Here is a 12,880-nt window from a genome sequence, read left to right on the forward strand (position 1 = left end):
CATGTGTCCTGATTGTCTAGTGGTAAATTATGGAGGAAGCATTAAAAGATGCTTGAGCAAAATGTGCTTTGCACTTAACTGAACTACGGTCTAATATTTACCATGTGAATTCAACAGGGGGAACATTTTGATCATAGTGTGGGAAAACATTGTAGATTGTCCCCGACTTGCTACTCTAACTGAAAATATATAATAAAGGCAGATGAAATAGGTGATTAGTTTTTTACAGTGTATTGTTTATCCATTCTTAACACTTCACTTGGCAATAAATATCAAAATGGATTTTGAATGCTATTATGTGTTGCATCATAAAGTCTTAACAGCTATTGCAAATGCTATGAGGGGCAAGGAAAAGAGCTTCTGGTAGGTACTGTGCAGAAAGTGTGTGAAAGCACTGTCAGCCTTACCCCCAAGGCAGTGCTTTCCAGGTGTCCTGAGGGAGCTGCACTGTGTCAACCACAGGCATGCTGCTCCATTGCAGCCTGCAGGAAGGTGCGAGGTGGCATCTCACCCTGAGCATGGGGTCTGGGCAGCCTCAAAAGCAGCTGCTGAAGTGCAGAGGAATAGCAGTACTTGTCAGTGAACAGGGAGAGTGGTGTCAGCCAGAGAGAAATGGGTTGAAGGCACGATGACCCCAGTTGGTTTATGTCTTTGTTTTTAAAGCTTCTACCTTAGGATAGCTGGGTCAGTCTGCTGTGGACTGGTTGGTCGAGGTAGGTGAGAGGATGCCTGGGTCTCATATGCTTGGAGAGCACTGCGAAAGTCTTCCCTGTTCATCGAATAAATGTGATGAGTTGTTAACAAGTGTGGTGTCAAGCAGGGCAAAATGTAATTCTCTATTTTTTTTAATTACTGAAATTAACAGAATATGGCACTAATTTCTACAGCTACCACATCTCCCCATCCCTGAACATGAAGCTTGATTTGTGTTCTTATTAACTTTGTCCTACAAATGACCTTGCAAGGAGAGTGATTCTAGAGGCTAAGTGAAACAATGTCTATATTTTCTGAAGCTCCAGGCTAAGTTTTATTAATGTAGTGTCTAAGATCTTTGAAGTTGTGACTTTACCAGGAAAATCATAATCTCCAAACCTTTATTCATAATGGGTATGACTTCCAGGGGGAACAGAATACCTGCTGTGCTAATTATTTCAATTATCAGCTACTACTAAAACACGTAATGGATTTTCTCTGCTTCCACAGGTAAAAGGCATGACATTATGGAACTTAACTCTGATGTTGTGAACTTGATCTCCCATGCTACACAGGAAAGATTACGAGGGCTCCTAGAAAAACTAACTGTAATTGCTCAGCACAGAGTATCAACCCATAAGGTAAAGGAAATCATTAAGCAAGTTTTGTGCCAAAGTTTTCCTGCTTTACCGCCTTCAAGCTAAACTTCTTCCAAGCATAGGTACATCATATGCAATATGTGATTCTTTTCAGTGTCTACCGAAGGCTGATTTTCTTTAACTGTTTAATAGCCTCTAACTATTCTTTATACTTTCCATTCAACTTGTTAGATAAGCACTCTTAAAACCAAATGTAAATGCATTTGTAGTTTTCCATAGAAACGGTGGCTGTCATGTAAAAATCTCCCTTTTACATGGTAAACATAAAGCTATTGGTCGTTGGATTGATTTAGGGGCTTGCATTTGCTTATTTTGTTTGCTGCTGATGGAACCATGGTACTTCTCAGCAAAAGGCCTGGAGAATTTGAGTATTTTATTTTCAGTTCCATGTGAAAGTAGAGACCCTTTGATGTTAGTCTCAGGGATTTATGTACCTCCAGTGTTACTGAAAGCCTCCTTCCTGTGGTATTAACTTCACTGAGTATGAAGGAGGTCTGATATCATTGAGCCAGCGTGGTACGAATAGGAAGCATTAACTTACAAAAGACCAAGCTAGCACTTTGAGACTTTTCTTTACAAACAAAGGTATGAATTTATATTTTTTTTTTTTCAGTATCAAACAGGAACTTTATTTCAATATAATAAGAGCAATCAACTGACAGGACAGGAGTTATTTTTTTAGTAGAATCCTTTTTATAGGCTTCTAGATAATGAAGAAGCAGTATTAAAGAGCAGGAACTGTTTGGAAAATTTGAAGTATTATGATGACATCCAGAGCAGCTGAGCATACTATTCCTTGCCAGAAGAGTTTTTAAAAAATTCAGTGCAGAAGATGTGTACAGTTTTTATGAGAAAACTTTGTTCTGTGTTGTTGTGCTGTCTTCAAAGTAGGCAATGCAGTATATCTGTGAGCTGAAGTGAGGTTGAAGCTGAAGTCTTGAAGGGCTCTGGTAGCACTCAGTGCCTTATGAATGCTAAAGATGGCAAGAGGGTTATTTTTGGACAGTGGGCTTGGAGAGACTGACTTTCCTCAATGAAAACAGAGGGAAATCTGGTTGGTTTTGATATGATTGAATTGCCAGAAGCGAAGATAAGATTGTATGACTGCAATAAACTTCTTCTCAAAAAAAAAAAAAAAAAAAAAAAAAAAGGAAAAACCTGTACTGGTCATGATAATCTTAGAGGCACAGGTGCCCTTTTTCAGTAGGAAGGTGGTATTAGATTACAGGTGAATACCCTGGAAGATTGCACTTGTGATTATTCTCACATGAATAATATTGCAAATATGCTGATAGGCTTTTAGAAATCTATGTTCAAGAGCAGAAGACTTCAGGGTCTTAGTGCACTGGTATGTATTTGTATAGGCCTGTATTCTATCTCCCCCAGTGCTTGCCACTGCTGTCTTTTATCCCTCTAGGCTATGGACTCTGTGGACTCCATGCATTTCAGAAAATCATCCAGACACTTTACATGAGGGTTGGATAGTTGCCCCCCAGGGCTTTTTATTGGCATATATTCATTAGAAAAAGAGAGTATCGTGACAGATGTGGTGAAATCAAGGTAACTATACTAGGGTAGAAGCTGTTGTGAAAGTTAGTAATTCATGGGTTAATACCAAGGAGACCTTTTGTATTGTATTAGGCTTGTGCCTAGCAACTTTCATCTGGTGACTAGCCTTTCAAAGAGATTTGGCAGGTTAAAGGCTTTGTATCACAGCTTGCTACTGTGTAGACTTTCCCACTTTTGCCATTTTTTGCTTAAAAAGAAAAGAAAAAGAAAAGCCACACACTTAATTGTAATTGTAAGTTACTAATTTAATTAGTGTTGAACTGTTCTGGTGATCTGTATCCAAAGCAGGGAATAGCCTTTTAAATTGCTATAAGCTGATGTCTGTTCTGCAGCTCTTACTGTGATTCCTTGAGAAAGGCCTAGTAAGACAATAAAGACAGTCAGCTAAATGGTTCCATTCCTCAGCTGCTTCTCTTCTGTGATCTGGAGAGCTGCTGAGGTATGAGTGTGCCTGTGACATCATATGATAGCCAAGACCAGAATTAATAGTGACAGCTAAACTGTGTAGTGATTAAAAATGTTTTTGTTGTGGATTGGGTTTAGCACAGTATCAGACAACTATTCCGTGTTCCCTGTATTTGGAGCCATGAACTCCTGGCTTTGAGAGTTGTATGCTGTTGTAAACCTGGTTTAATGACAACATTGTCTTAGTGTGCAGTATCAATGAAGTATGGCAGCCTAGACCATCCTGTCAATATGGCAATATGATGTTGCAGCTCCTTTGGTTAAAGGGGTAAACTCTGCTGTAAATGTTCCTTGATGTGAAAAGTGTCAGCATTCCTTTTCTTCTTTTCTTTCCCTTGCCCCCTGCCCACCTCTAACCCATCAAACTGCAGAGAGAAGTAACTCCTGAGAGGTTTAGAGACTTTTCTGCTTTTAACTTGGCTTAGGTAAAGCTGAAGCTCACTAAGTTCCCACAGAGTAGCTGATCCTCCGTAACCTCTTGTGTCCATACTCTGTCCTCAGCAAGGCTTTTCAACATGCTTTGAATTGTTCAGCTCCTGGAGAAGAACTGTTCTGTATGGGATTCTTCCAGCTTCACTCCTGGAGGACTGAAAAGAATGAAGCTTCCGCATGCGTATTTTTTTTCTGTACCTCTTGACATAAAATACTTTCCTAGTACCAAACTGGAAATACCTTAGATTTCAAATTCATTTAGAAGTACATGACAGTCTAGAAAGGAGCTTGCAAACTGTGAACAAGGTGTACAGCTTTCCCTTTAATTTGTTGTTGGATGTCCCCACATATTTAGGCATGCTCTGTATTGTGGTTACTTGCATTACTTGTCACTAACTTAAATCCTCAGATTCTCTCCCTAATTACAACCTGTGTGTAACTTCAGTTTTTGCAGGGGTCACACTGCTGTAGGTGAGGTTTGTCTGGCCTTGTGTGAACAAATTCATCCATTTATATGAACAAAAACTAATCTAGCTTGCTTCCTCATAACAATAGAGGTTACAAGGTATGTGCAGGTATAGAACATATACAATGTAGCGTTGTCTGTCTAAGCAATTACAGTGCTAACAGAAAACAGAATAAGCTTGTTGCATAGAAAGGACAAAATGTAACTGGAGGTTCTTAAGAAACTTCAGACGTGTTAAGCCTCTGTTACTGAGTAAAAATTGTGTAAAATAAATAAATAAATCCTCCTAGTTCTTGTCCCCTGTGGCTTTATGATACTGCATTGGGGTACTTCTCATTGGGTGGCTTGCATCACTAATTGGCATCGAGTCTTTGATTGGACTTTAAAAATGTAATCATCTAACCCTGACTTTCAACATTCCAGAATGAAGCGTTTCTAAACTTCAAAAAATAATCTTCTGGTAATATGGCTTTCTTCTTTGTCCTGTTAAAAGGATTGCAGCATGGTGGTGGATTATAAACTACTGCTCCAAAACAAATTGTACTTGTGCTGAGGCTGACTCATGGAGTGTGTGTTTTGTGGGGAGCAGTAAAAAGTTGAGAGCAGTAACAAGAGGGAAGAGAAAGGCTTGTCAGACTGTTTTGCAGAACCACAGACTCTTCTTGAGAAGGACAAAGTCTCCTTAGTTGCAACACATGGTGTGGTCTGAGCCACAATTGGTGATACGTGACAATGTGGTGGCTCACTGAAAGGAGCGAACAGAATACAAGAAGAGGGATTGATTTCATGCTTTGTCTGAATTGTGAGAATTGAGTTTGGAAGACAGCAGTGACTCACAATGTGACTTTTACTTTTCTTCCAACTTTTAGAAGTATATGAGTGTGGGAAGAAGGGTCTGAGTATACTGTGTCTGAAAACTTAAGTGTTTGGAAATTGAAGTCACTGATAGTTTATATATGTGAAGTACACCCTCCCTTAGAATATACCTGTAAAACATCCTGTGCTTGTTCCATAAGAATTGCATGTCAGAGTTGCTTCATTTAAGTGTGAGATTGGATGGAGTATAAGGAAGGACTGCTGAAAATACATATGTTTGGTTGCTAAAAGCCTAAATATAAATGTATCAGGAAAAGAGAAGATCACAAAATAACAGAGACAGAAAACTCTAGGATGTACATTAGAGTGGTTTAAATAAATATCTTGTTTTGTTTGATGTCCTTTGTCCGATGTGTATATTTCAATACCCAATGCAGAAGAGCAGAAGCAGTAAAAAAATAGATTTTCATGGCTGACAACGTTTCAGATCTTTCCTTCTGTTGTTCTTCCTTTTGAGACAAGCTAAATCTAAGTTACTTAGTCTTTCCAAAGGGGAAAAAAAATGATAAGAAAAGCAAACTACTGATTGCTATCTGTTTATATCTATGTACGTACTAAAATGACTGTAGTCTTGTTTCAACGCATACATGTTCAGTTAGTGTTACAACTAGTCAATAATATTCATTTGGCCCAACTTTGAGCTGGAGATTGGACCAGGTGACTTTATAGATCACCTCTCAACATAAACTATTCCGTGATTTGAAAGCATCCCCTGATGCAGAAATATATATTTCTGGAGCTACAATAAATTATGTACAATCACCTCACATTCCCCACCACAAAATTAATATAACCAGTTTGATTCCCCACCAGGCAAGGTTTATTTCAAGTTCTGGATTAAATGGCAAAAACTTCAAAAGTTTGGGTCTTATGTTTTTATCCACTGTCTTTAAATGGGAAAGTGTATGATGATCTCTTCTCAGTTCTGTTCTTTTTCCTCTTAATAATCCATCCAGAAGACAATCTTGTTTGTTTACTGGTTATGAAATTTATGATAGCCTTTCATAAAGACTACAATTGTAGTATTATTATAGTCAATAGACAGTAGAATGAGGTGTTAATTTTGTCAATTGCTCCATAACCTCTTGCTAGTCACAGATCCAAAGAAGCATGCTTGAGTGGAGAGGAGATACCACCTGAAGTCTTTCTAAAGCATCTTACGTTTCTCAGCTTGAGAAAACAGCATTATTTTCAGGCTGATTCCATTTATTAGTTCTAGTGGTGTATAAAAAGCCCTGTCTAACAAAATTCTCTTTTCAGGGGAGTGATACATACATTGTATCTAGTGACACCAGAGCACAGCTAAAATTTCTTGAAAAGCTTGATCACCTAGAAAAGCAAAGAAAGGATGAAGAGGAACGTGAAATGTTGCTACGAGCAGCCAAGGTAAGAACATCATTTCTTGCTTTTCAGAGCTGAAACACTGGCCTTATAACTAGTCTTTAATGTTTAGGATAACTCAAACCATACAGAAAAGGGTTTTAGGCTTTTTACATTCTTCTAAAAACCATAGGAATTCTTTCAGGTAAGTAGGTAAGGAATTCTTTCAGGTAAGAGTGAGCTCTTCTTTTGATTATTCCTTCTGGACAAAATGAAATAAAAGTAATATTCGCATAGCCATAAACTTCATTTATGGCTCAGTTTTGAGTTCAGAAAATGCCCTTGTCCTTCTCCACACCTGGAATTTGGGGAGATTTGCTGCCCTGACAGGTATATTTCTTTTCTGTAGTTCAGAGAGTTCGACTTTGAGCTGGTACACTTGCATCTGAGAATCAGAACAGAAATAAGTATCCTTCCCACTTCTCTCCCCGCAAGAGCAGAAATGAAAACAAGCAAACAGCAACAAAAAAAACCCAACAAATCAGTAGATCTTGCACAATCACATGAGACTCGATCCTCTCCTATTTTGTTGTTTTGTTTTTGAGCTGACTTCTGGATCCCCTTGGGTGGAAATGTAATCCAGACTGGAAAGAATCAGGTTGTACTTGCAGAAGTACAGAATTATGACTCCTTTTCTTTCCTGCACTTCCTGTCCTTTGTAAGTGTCTGCTGCTGACATGAACAGCATCATGCCTAGACTGGACCTGACTGACAGCGTTAGCATCATTTTCAGTTTAATCTTGCTTCAGGCTAGAGCAGAGGCAGCCAGCCCAGATGGGGGGAGGGGGAGGGGAGGGTGTATGTATGTGGAGGGGGAGGGGAGCCAGTCTGGATTGAGGCATTCACCCCTGGAGCAAAATCTTTCAATCACAGGAGAAAATTGTCATTTATTAAATATTTAATGTATGTATGCAGTGGTGTTTGGATGCTAGTAATTCCTATTCAATCTTTTTCTTGTTCCTTTGGTAGAGCCGTTCCAATAAAGAAGATCCAGAGCATCTGCGTTTAAAGCAGAAAGTGAAAGAGGTAGGTCTTTCAAGTTACCATGCTTGCCTTTGTGTGCTGAGAGAAGGTTGGCAGCCCTGTCCTGGCAATTAGGTCAGGGTTTATTTTGCTGTTGCATACCATTTGCAGAGGCCTTGGGGAAGGACAGGAACTGCTACAGGCAAGGGCAGTGCTTTAAACGAGGTCAATGAGTTATGAGATCTCTTTCAACATTTTATTTTCGTAGTTCTAGTCTTGTTTAGAAATGGCTCTTTGTAAACTACAGCAGTACACTTGGTAGGAATATAATGTGGGATTAGAAAAAAAAAAAAGAAACTTTGAGATTTAGCATCTGGGACTGTACAATAGGCTACATTTTTCCAGGGTAATTGTTCGTTTTGTAAATCTGATACTGCTTATAATTCTTTGGCTGGGAGGCGGTACTGGGATTTAGTTTAAATGGAAAACGCCTCTGGCTTTTAATTTTCTGGGCCCAGCAGTTTTCTGTTCTGGAATGGAGCCCTTGTTTCACACAGTTCATGTTTAGCTGCAGGGGTTTTAGTTTATAGCTTAGACTGGTTAAGCTTTTACTCCCAGAGGCCTCTGCATAGCAACTGTAGAAATCAACAAATAAGTTCATTTATGTCTGCAGCCTCCTCTCAGTAGCTGACTTTTTACATTTCCCAATATCCATTTCCTGACTTTTCTAGCCTGAGAGAAAAAAGCTCCACTAATTGGAGCTTATTTTAATTGAGCCTTAATATTGGATCTCACTGGAGTTGCCCCCAGAGCTACTGGGAACAGAATGAAATGAAAGTACCTAAGGTTGAAGATGTGTGTGTATGTGTGTGTGAAATTTTTCACTTGACCTACAGATTCTTTTCCCTGCTGAATAAATCATCAAGCCTGTTCACATTTCTGATTAAGGATCTGACAGCAGATGATAATAAAGACAATTGAGGTGTGAGACGTGTGATACAGAGCTGAAGAAATTGGTTTCTATAGTTACTTGACTGATTTCATGCAATTTTTAAGGATCTTTGTGCTAAATGAGTGTGATTTTCTGAGCAACCTTTTTCCTTAACTGTGCCTCTTGAACTATGAAATTTGTTGTTGCTTAACATTGCTGCACTTGGCTCCTAGGTGCCAGGAGCAGCAGCAGGTTATTTATGAGTGCTTTAAAGGCCCTTATTGTTTGGATTAATGTAGGAGCTGAGGCAAAACAAATGGAAATCCAGTAAAATAGTATTAGAATCAATGCTCTGGATTTGCACCAAAGTAGAAGAAATTTGTAAAATGAGAGGAGAGAAAACTTGCTTTACTATCTATCTTTTAATTCCTTTTCCCTCCTTACAACTCCTTTTTCATGCTTACAGAATAATCAGTCAGTACAGAAGTTGCCTTTAAGCTCTTTCCAGTTTCCCTCGTTGCCACCAGGTTCAACAATCAGTGGGTAAACGCTGATTTGTCTTGTCTTGTAGGTGGCCTTACTTCTAGATCATATGATTGTTTTTGTAGTTTTTTTATTGAACCACTGCAAACCTGCATTTTAGCAATTAGTTTATGCAACTACTTTTCTCTTTGCCTTTGAACAATAGCATAGAGGGTCTTGAAAAATATTCCATGACTCAAGATATTTAGAAGAAGGAAATTTAACAGTGTACTTTGGTTCTTCTAGGTATACAAAAAAGTAGCCAACAGAGTGGAGAGGACTGCTTGAGTATAAAATCCTCTAGTTCATATATCTTATGAAGATATATACAGGAAAGATATCTTTCCTATATCTTATCTTGTGCTGGATTAGCACTGCCTTAATCGTGCTTGTCCTGTGTTTTGTCTGTGCTTTGCCAATCACGGAGTGGTCTCCAACTGCTTCATCATAGGAAAAGCAGGCAGATATGCCACTTTAGACAATGAAGATCTTTTCATGCGTATTGCCTTACCCTCTGCTCTCCTGAGTATGGGGCAGCCAGAACTTCACCAGATTTCATGAGCAGTGCAGGAGACCCACCTTCCTGGTGCTTTCTTTTGTCTGTTTCAAGGTTAAGTTGTAAGGAGCCCACATGAAACTGGTCAGTCTTGACACTTTATTGACGGTTAGCTCAGTACAAAAATGCAAGTGCAAGTAGGTCTGCAATAAGAGCAAAATTGAAATTAACAAACATCCTAAACCTAAAACTAGTTGTAGGATGTGCTGGGATGAAAGCCTGAAAAGGCTCACCATTGTCATTCTTACTGGTCAAGCTATGAGTGTAGACTGTTCCTAGCAAACCAAAGGTAGGAATTGCAATTCATCTCTCAGCTGGAATCGAATCCCTTCCAGGCAACTGTGGTTGAGTATCCACTAGAAAAGCTAATCTAATTGTCCCTTTGTAGGTCTTAAAGAATGAATATGGGTCTTCCTTCCTCAGAGCTATCTTCTGTATGCTAATGGTGACCTGCTGGGAGTATGGAAAGACTGTGGGGTAATGGCACTGGACATTCTGGATGTTTTCTAAAGCAGTGTTTCCCAAAATATAGGGTGTATATTGTAACAATGAATACTTTTAAATCCAGGATGTACTGTCATCCAGTAGCTGGGGGCTGCTTCTTGAAATTGCTGGAAGTGCATCCAGAGACTTGGTAGTGGATTCTTTTATCTAAAAGACTATACGTAATTGCTGTGACCTTCTTGTCCCTTTTCACATGACCTATTACCTAAAACTTCCCTTATAATAAATCATTTGTTTTGCTATATTCTTAGGCTACATAGCTGGCTATGAATTAAGTCTTTGACTTCTCCCTTTCACCTGTTTCAGTAAATTTTAATAGCTACAGAAAGTGCACATTCTTTCTGAGACAGCTGCTAGGCTTGCCTGAAGCTGCTCCTTTATCCACTCAAGGATTTTGTCCTTACTCACCTCATAGGCCAGCTCTTTGTATAACTGCATTTCCAAAGCCTGGATGAATTGCCCCTGCTTTTCATTCACCCTTAGCTGCAGGTTCAAACTGAGAGAGATGCAGTCCTTGCTCTGTCCTTGATGCTTGTACTTTTAAAATTCATTTTTTTTCAGGTGCTTTCTGATACTTCATGTTCTACTTCCAACTATACTTCTAGTTATAAACAATATTCAATTGATACAATTATTATAGTTGTATTTACAGCTTATCTCTAGCTTCCTTTCTATTTCTGAAAGGAGACCACTTAAGTAAGTGTAGGATGCTATCAAGTCAGCAAGCATGGTATATGCATAGTACATCAAAGACAACCTGTAAAAATGGCAGTATGCGTCAGTGTACTGTAAACTTAAATACAAACTCTGATTTTTTTTTGTTCTTTGTCATCTTGAAAAGTGAGTCTGTTTGTACTACACCTGTAGAAAGTTTAAGGTGGAAACTGGGCAAGCCATTTGGATTTTGTGTGTGCAAGAGTGCTTCTTCACGTTAAGCAGGTGAGCAGGTATGATACTGATAGCATCTTTGTTTAATCCATATTAGTGGCCTTCACCTCTGTTCTTACCTTGATGCACCCAACAGTGAAAAAGGTGAGCAGCTGCATATTGAACAAGGGGAAGAGCACGTGGAGTGCCTACCTGATGATAAACAGCAAACTTGCTTGCTTCCTCCCTGGCTGTTCTGGCAACTTTGTATTCTGATGACTTCACAGGTCTTTCTAGTTCTTTGTTCCTACAAGTTATTTTATTATGATTTTGGTGCAGATGTTAAAAGATGGCAGCAGATGAGATACTGAGAAAATTCAATTTACCTTTCTCATTAACTGTTTTGGAGGAAAAGATTGAACACTACTTTTCTGTAAAGACAAAATAAACCCCACAGAAAACACTGAAGTCAGCATGATTCCAGTGCATTCCTGGGAGTTATCTAATGGCTGGAAATGCTGTTGTTCTGTATTATCTTTTTTCAAAAATCATCTCACTTTATTTCGTGTGTCCATCCTAACTCTTTCTCCCCTCACATTCTCAAATAACTCTAACTCAATTGTTCTCCCTACCATCTCCATCTCTCAATTTTCGAGCTATTGAATTGTTTCCTTTCCTACCCACAACTCTTCTGCTGCTTCTATATTTAGTTTTCTGAATCTAACAGTTGGAATTCTGTAAGACTACTCTTGTGGCAGGATAAAATAAAATTCTTCAGTTTCCTTTCCAGTGCAAAAAAGCAAATAAGATGTCATTGCCATAAATGGGCTTTTCATGAGCTTTCATTGACTTCCTGAGAGCTTCAACTTAATTACCTGATTTATATTGTCTTTATTTTTCTGTGGTGTTTCTTACCTGCTTCTATGGTATTTGAAAAAGCATGATTATCGAATAGGCATAATTGTTTGTTGGTTTTTTGGTGGTGGTTGCAATAAGAAAAAGATTTCTTGAACACGTTCAGGGATGGTGAGTCCGTTGCCTCCCTGGGCAGCCCATTCCAGTAGTTGACCACTCTTTTGGAGAAGAAATTTTACCTAATATCCAACCTGTATCTCTGCTGGTGCAACTTGAGGCCATTCCCTCTTATCCTGTGACTAGTTATATCGGAGAAGAGGCTGACCCTCAACTTGCCACAGCTTCTTTTGAGGCAGTTGTAGAGTGGTAAGGTCTCCCCTGAGCCTCCTGTTCTCCACGCTAAGCAATCCGAGTTCCCTCAGCTGCTCCCCTCAGACCTGTGCTCCAGACCTCTCACAGCTTTTTTGCCCTTTTGTGGACATGCTCAAGAGCCTCAATGTCTGTCTTGTAGTGGGGCAGCCAAAACTGAGCACGGTACTCCAGATGCAGGCTCATCAGGGCTGAGTACAGGGGGATGATCGTTTCCCTGCTTCTGCTGGCAACACTATTTCTGGTACAAGTCAGGATGCCACTGGCCTGCTTGGCCACCTGAACACACTGCTGGCTCATGTTCAGCTGAGTATCGATCAACACCCCCAAGTCCATTTCTTCTGTTGTGGTAATGCAGGTCCGATGGCAATGATGAGCAGTCTTCTCACAAATAGCATCAGAAACAATGAAAACTATGGAGAAGCTGATAGCTTTGGCAGGGTGCTGTAGCCTTTTATTGGCCTACAATAAAAGTAGCCTCAGCTGTGTCTAACAACATGCATAAAGAGAGCTTGATGCTCTTGCTGCTGGATGCTAGACACACATGAACTTCTCTGGGCCTCTAAGTAAGGCAAACTGATGGGATGCAGAGGTTGAGCATACTCCAGTTGTTCTGGAGCACAGAAATGCATCAGTATTTGTTAAAAAGCCAGTAAAATGAAATAGGCAATCGAAACCTGAGAAATTCTTAATAAGAATGGGCAAAATTAGGGTGCAGTAGCTTCTTAACTCCTGGATTTTTTCTTTAAATCTTTATTTAAATCTGTAGGTAC

At 39.4% G+C, this 12,880-nt stretch overlaps 1 protein-coding gene across 3 annotated transcripts in view; it reads left to right on the top strand.

Moving 5' to 3' along the window:
• TAF4B (TATA-box binding protein associated factor 4b) overlaps positions 1-12,880 on the top strand; it is a 70,503-nt gene that overhangs the window by 38,610 nt on the left and 19,013 nt on the right. For all 3 annotated transcript variants that reach the window (XR_008211366.1, XM_052704456.1, XM_052704458.1), the window contains exons 11-13: positions 1,204-1,334; positions 6,421-6,546; positions 7,510-7,566. Coding sequence is in view for 2 of the 3 variants with exons in the window: in XM_052704456.1 (XP_052560416.1) it covers positions 1,204-1,334; positions 6,421-6,546; positions 7,510-7,566 (314 nt within the window). In the remaining variant the exon portion in view is untranslated. The remainder of the gene's footprint in view (positions 1-1,203; positions 1,335-6,420; positions 6,547-7,509; positions 7,567-12,880) is intronic.

The sequence above is a fragment of the Tympanuchus pallidicinctus genome, unplaced genomic scaffold, assembly GCF_026119805.1.
Source record: "Tympanuchus pallidicinctus isolate F22 unplaced genomic scaffold, pur_lepc_1.0 scaffold5, whole genome shotgun sequence".
Taxonomy (NCBI): Eukaryota; Metazoa; Chordata; class Aves; order Galliformes; family Phasianidae; genus Tympanuchus; species Tympanuchus pallidicinctus.